At 43.9% G+C, this 6,584-nt stretch overlaps 1 protein-coding gene across 1 annotated transcript in view; it reads right to left on the bottom strand.

Moving 5' to 3' along the window:
- The window catches only part of LOC145850504 (glycine receptor subunit beta-like), a 5,612-nt gene extending 3,974 nt beyond the window's left edge, over window positions 1-1,638 (bottom strand). The window contains exons 1-2 of the mRNA XM_082972307.1: window positions 1,507-1,638; window positions 1,095-1,247 (exon numbers count right to left, since the gene is read on the bottom strand). Coding sequence (XP_082828433.1) covers window positions 1,095-1,247; window positions 1,507-1,615 — 262 coding nt within the window. The 5' untranslated portion in view covers window positions 1,616-1,638. The remainder of the gene's footprint in view (window positions 1-1,094; window positions 1,248-1,506) is intronic.
- Window positions 1,639-6,584: the final 4,946 nt, after the last annotated feature.

Raw genomic sequence — 6,584 nt, forward strand, 5'->3', positions numbered from 1 at the left:
TCATATTGTGATGATGTCGTGATATCATATTGTGATGATGACGGGATATCATATTGTGATGATGACGTGATATCATATTGTGATGATGACGTGATATCATATTGTGATGATGACGTGATATCATATTGTGATGATGTCGTGACATCGTATTGTGATGATGTCGTGACATCGTATTGTGATGATGTCGTGATATCGTATTGTGATGATGTCGTGATCGTCTCTTGGTGTCCCCAGACTGACCTGCTGACAGCGCTCTGGATGAATGGACAGATGGACGGATGGACGGATGGACGGATGGATAGATGGATAGACTGAGCCTACAAACAGACAGAACAAACCTCTTCCACGGTAGGGTTAAAGGTTACAGATCATACCCAGAGGAACCCTGGCAGCGCTGGCATCAGGGCTGATACAGAAGGGTTAGGGTTAAAGGTTACAGATCATACCCAGAGGAACCCTGGCAGCGCTGGCATCAGGGCTGATACAGAAGGGTTAGGGTTAAAGGTTACAGATCATACCCAGAGGAACCCTGGCAGCGCTGGCATCAGGGCTGATCCAGAAGGGTTAGGGTTAAAGGTTACAGATCATACCCAGAGGAACCCTGGCAGCGCTGGCATCAGGGCTGATACAGAAGGGTTAGGGTTAAAGGTTACAGATCATACCCAGAGGAACCCTGGCAGCGCTGGCATCAGGGCTGATACAGAAGGGTTAGGGTTAAAGGTTACAGATCATACCCAGAGGAACCCTGGCAGCGCTGGCATCAGGGCTGATACAGAAGGGTTAGGGTTAAAGGTTACAGATCATACCCAGAGGAACCCTGGCAGCGCTGGCATCAGGGCTGATACAGAAGGGTTAGGGTTAAAGGTTACAGATCATACCCAGAGGAACCCTGGCAGCGCTGGCATCAGGGCTGATACAGAAGGGTTAGGGTTAAAGGTTACAGATCATACCCAGAGGAACCCTGGCAGCGCTGGCATCAGGGCTGATACAGAAGGGTTAGGGTTAAAGGTTACAGATCATACCCAGAGGAACCCTGGCAGCGCTGGCATCAGGGCTGATACAGAAGGGTTAGGGTTAAAGGTTACAGATCATACCCAGAGGAACCCTGGCAGCGCTGGCATCAGGGTTGATCCAGAAGGACAGCCAGGAGAGAACCACGATGAGAAGGGTGGGGGCGTAGACTCCCATCATATAGAAGCCCACCTGTCTCCTTAATGTAAAGATCACCTCCACACAGGTGTAGTAACCTACACACACACACACACACACACACACACACACACACACACACACACACACACACACACACACACACCACACACACACACACACACACACACACACACACACAGGGTTAGGGTTCTTCAAAAGAAGTCTACAGCTTTATAAGAAGATAGCAATGTTCAGTGCCCTATTCAAGTATTTGCAGTACTCGCAGTAGTGTGTGTGTGTGTGTGTGTGTGTGTGTGGTGTGTGTGTGTGTGTGTGTGTGTGTGTGTGTGGTACCTGTTCCTTGGTAGAATTTGGTGCAGTTTCCGTACTCGATCTCTTGCTGTTTGATGTCAAACTGAGGCAGAGCGATTTCATCCATCTGCACTGGGTCTGCCATCCACATGAAAACCAGATCACTGGTGGTGTAGCCAACTATAACAGCATACAATAATAATATAAATATAATATATATATATACAATAACACCCGATATATCACTGGGTCTGCCATCCACATGAAGACCAGATCACTGGTGGTGTAGCCAACTATAACAGCATACAATAATAATATAAATATAATATATATATATACAATAACACCCGATATATCACTGGGTCTGCCATCCACATGAAGACCAGATCACTGGTGGTGTAGCCAACTATAACAGCATACAATAATAATATAATATATATATATACAATAACACCCGATATATCACTGGGTCTGCATCCACATGAAGACCAGATCACTGGTGGTGTAGCCAACTATAACAGCATACAATAATAATATAATATATATATATACAATAACACCCGATATATCACTGGGTCTGCCATCCACATGAAGACCAGATCACTGGTGGTGTAGCCAACTATAACAGCATACAATAATAATATAAATATAATATATATATATACAATAACACCCGATATATCACTGGGTCTGCCATCCACATGAAGACCAGATCACTGGTGGTCTATAACAAGATACAATAATAATATAAATATAATATAACAACATACAATAATAATATAATAATATATATATATATACAATAACACCCGATATATCACTGGGTCCCACATGAAGACCAGATCACTGGTGGTGTAGCCAACTATAACAGCATACAATAATATATATATATATATATATACAATAACACCATATATATCACTGGGTCTGCCATCCACATGAAGACCAGATCACTGGTTGTGTAGCCAACTATAACAGCATACAATAATATATATATATATATATATATATATACAATAACACCCGATATATCACTGGGTCTGCCATCCACATGAAGACCAGATCACTGGTTGTGTAGCCAACTATAACAGCATACAATAATATATATATATATATATATACAATAACACCCGATATATCACTGGGTCTGCCATCCACATGAAGACCAGATCACTGGTGGTGTAGCCAACTATAACAGCATACAATAATAATATAATATATATATATACAATAACACCCGATATATCACTGGGTCTGCCATCCACATGAAGACCAGATCACTGGTTGTGTAGCCAACTATAACAGCATACAATAATAATATAAATATAATATATATATATACAATAACACCCGATATATCACTGGGTCTGCCATCCACATGAAGACCAGATCACTGGTGGTGTAGCCAACTATAACAGCATACAATAATAATATATATATATATATATACAATAACACCATATATATCACTGGGTCCCACATGAAGACCAGATCACTGGTTGTGTAGCCAACTATAACAGCATACAATAATATAAATATAATATATATATATACAATAACACCCGATATATCACTGGGTCTGCCATCCACATGAAGACCAGATCACTGGTGGTGTAGCCAACTATAATAGCATACAATAATAATATAAATATAATATATATATATACACAATAACAAGATACAGTTGAAGTGGGAAGTTTACATCCACTAAGGTTGGAGTCATTAAAACTCATTTTTTCAACCACTCCACAAATTTCTTCTTAAAACAAACTATAGTTTTGGCAAGTCGGTTGGGACATCTACTTTCTACAAGTTATTTTTCTAACAATTGTTTACAGACAGATTACTTCACTTATAATTCACTGTATCACAATTCCAGTGGGTCAGAAGTTTACATACACTAAGTTGACTGGTGCCTTTAAACAGCTTGGAAAATTCCAGAAAATGATGTCATGGCTTTAGAAGCTTCTGATAGGCTAATTGACATAATTTGAGTCAATTGGAGGTGTACCTGTGGATGTATTTCAAGGCCTACGGTATAGCAAATCTCCCATTCCTCTCAACATTTTTTTTGAAAAAGCTGTTGTGCAGCAACTTACTGCCTTCCAGAAGACAAATAATGTATACGAAATGCTTCAGTCTAGACTGCACTCATGAAGGTGGTAAATTACCTTTTAATGGCATCAGACCAAGGCTTTGCATTTGACCTTAGTGCTGCTTTTGACAACATTGATCAACAAATCCTAATTGGTCTACAAAAAACAAGTTCTTGTCTGGTTTGGGTCGTATCCGTTGGAAAGATTACAGTTTGTCTCTGTGGATGGTTTGTCATCTGACAAATCAATTGTAAGTTTCGGTGTTCCTCAAGGTTCTGTTTTAGGACCAATACTGTTATCACTATATATTCTGCCTCTTGGTGATGTCATTCAGAAACACAATGTCAACTTTCACTGCTATGTGGACGACACACAGCTGTACATTTTAATGAACATGGTGAAGCGCCAAAATTGCCTCCAATTTGGTCCTGCTGTACATGCCTACACGTATGTACAGCAGTTTGGCCCTGTCCGGGGGTTTCATCGGATGGGGCCACAGTGTCTTCTGATCCCTCCTGTCTCGGCCTCCAGTATTTATGCTGCAGTAGTTTATGTGTCGGGGGGCTAGGGTCAGTCTGTTACATCTGGAGAATTTCTCTTGTCTTATCCGGTGTCCTGTGTGAATTTAAATATGCTCTCTCTAATTCTCTCTTTCTCTCTTTCTTTCTTTCTCTCGGAGGACCTGAGCCCTAGGACCATGCCTCAGGACTACCTGGCATGATGACTCCTTGCTGTCCCCAGTCCACCTGGCCGTGCTGCTGCTCCAGTTTCAACTGTTCTGCCTGCGGCTATGGAACCCTGACCTGTTCACCGGACGTGCTTGTTGCACCCTCGACAACTACTATGATTATTATTATTTGACCACGCTGGTCATTTATGAACATTTTAACATCTTGACCATGTTCTGTTATAATATCCACCCGGCACAGCCAGAAGAGGACTGGCCACCCCTCATAGCCTGGTTCCTCTCTAGGTTTCTTCCTAGGTTTTTGGCCTTTCTAGGGAGTTTTTCCTAGCCACCATGCTTCTTTCACATGCATTGCTTGCTGTTTGGGGTTTTAGGCTGGGTTTCTGTACAGCACTTTGAGATATCAGCTGATGTACGAAGGGCTATATAAATACATTTGATTTGATTTTGACGCTACGGTCACAAGATGCAGGACTCCTTATTGTCCCTAGAATTTCTAAGCAAACAGCTGGAGGCAGGTCTTTCTACTTTAGAGCTACATTCTTATGGAATGGTCTGCCTATCCATGTGAGAGACGCAGACTTGGTCTTGACCTTTAAGTCTTTACTGAAGAATCATCTCTTCAGTAGGTCCTATGAGTGCAGTCTGGGCCAGGGGTGCGAAGGTGAACAGCAATGCACTGGAAGGACGAACCACCCTTGCTGTCTCTGCCTAGCCGGCTCCCCTCTCTCCACTTGGATTCTCTGCCTCTGACCCTATTACGGGGGCTGAGTCACTGGCTTACTAGTGCTCTTCCATGCCGCCCCTAGGAGAGGTGCGTCACATTGTGTCAGGCTTTGATGTGCTCGACTTGAGTGGGTTGAGTCACCGACGTGATCTTCCTGTCTTGCGCCCGCTCGGGCTCGTGCGGTGGAGGAGATCTTCGTGGGCTCAGCCTTGTCTCAGGTTAGTACGTTGGTGATCTGTTGGCAAAGTGGGTGGGGTTATATCCTGCCTGGTTGGCCCTGTCCAGGGGTATCGTCAGACGGGGCCACAGTGTCGTCGTCCCCCCGTCTCAACCTCCAGTATCTATGCTGCAATAGTCAGTGGGACACTGTCTTATCTGGTGTCCTGTGTGAATTAAAGTTTGCTCCCTCTAATTCTCTCTATACCCCGTCCCCACCCAGAGGACCTGAGCCCTAGGACCCCCTTCCCCACCCAGAGGACCTGAGCTCTAGGACCATGCCTCAGGACCACCTGGCCTGATGACTCCTGATTGTCTCCAGTCAACCTGGTTGTGCTGCTGCTTCAGTTTCAACTGTTCTGCCTGCGGCTCTGGAACCCTGACCTGTTTCCCGGACTCCCCCCCCCCCCCCCCCCACCCGTAGCACGCGCTCCAGCAGGTATATCTCACTGGTCACGATAACAACACCCATCCGTAGCAGGCGCTCCTGCAGGTATATCTCACTGGTCATCCCCAAAGCCAACACCTCCTTTGGCTGCCTTTCCTTCCAGTTCTCTGCTGCCAATGACTGGAATGAATTGCAAAAATCGCTGAAGCTGGAGACTTATATTTCCCTCACTAACTTTAAACATCAGCTATCTGAGCAGCTAACCGATCGCTGCAGCTGTACATAGCCCATCTGTAAATAGCCCACCCAATCTACCTACCTCATCCACATATTGTTTTTATTTACTTTCTGCTCTTTTGCACACCAGTATTTCTACTTGCACATCATCATCTGCTCATCTATCACTCCAGTGTTAATTTGCTAAATTGTAATTACCTCACTACCATGGCCTATTTATTACCTTACCTCCTCATGCCATTTGCACACACTGTATATAGACTTTCTTTTTTTTCTATTGTGTTATTGACTGTACGCTTGTTTATTCCATGTGTAACTCTGTGTTTGTGTCGCACTGCTTTGCTTTATCTTGGCCAGGTCGCAGTTGTAAAGGAGAACTTGTTCTCCACTAGCTTACCTGTTTAAATAAAGGTGAAAAAATAAAAAATAAAATATTGTCTTGACCTCTGAATGCTCGGCTATGAAAAGCCAACTGACATTTACTCCTGAGGTGCTGACCTGTTGCGCCCTCTACAACCACTGGGAATATTCTTTAACCCTGCTGGTCATCTATGAATGTTTGAACATCTTAAAAAAACAATCTGGCCTTAATGACCATAAACGCTTATAATATCCACCCAGTACAGTCAGTTGAGGACTGGCCACCCCTCAGAGCCTGGTTCCTCTCTACCCAGTACAGCCAGAAGAGGACTGGCCACCCCTCAGAGCCTGGTTCCTCTGGTCTACCCAGTACAGCCAGAAGAGGACTGGCCACCCCTCAGAGCCTGG

Source organism: Salmo salar, unplaced genomic scaffold (genome assembly GCF_965601325.2).
Source record: "Salmo salar unplaced genomic scaffold, fSalSal1 ptg000645l, whole genome shotgun sequence".
Taxonomy (NCBI): domain Eukaryota; kingdom Metazoa; phylum Chordata; class Actinopteri; order Salmoniformes; family Salmonidae; genus Salmo; species Salmo salar.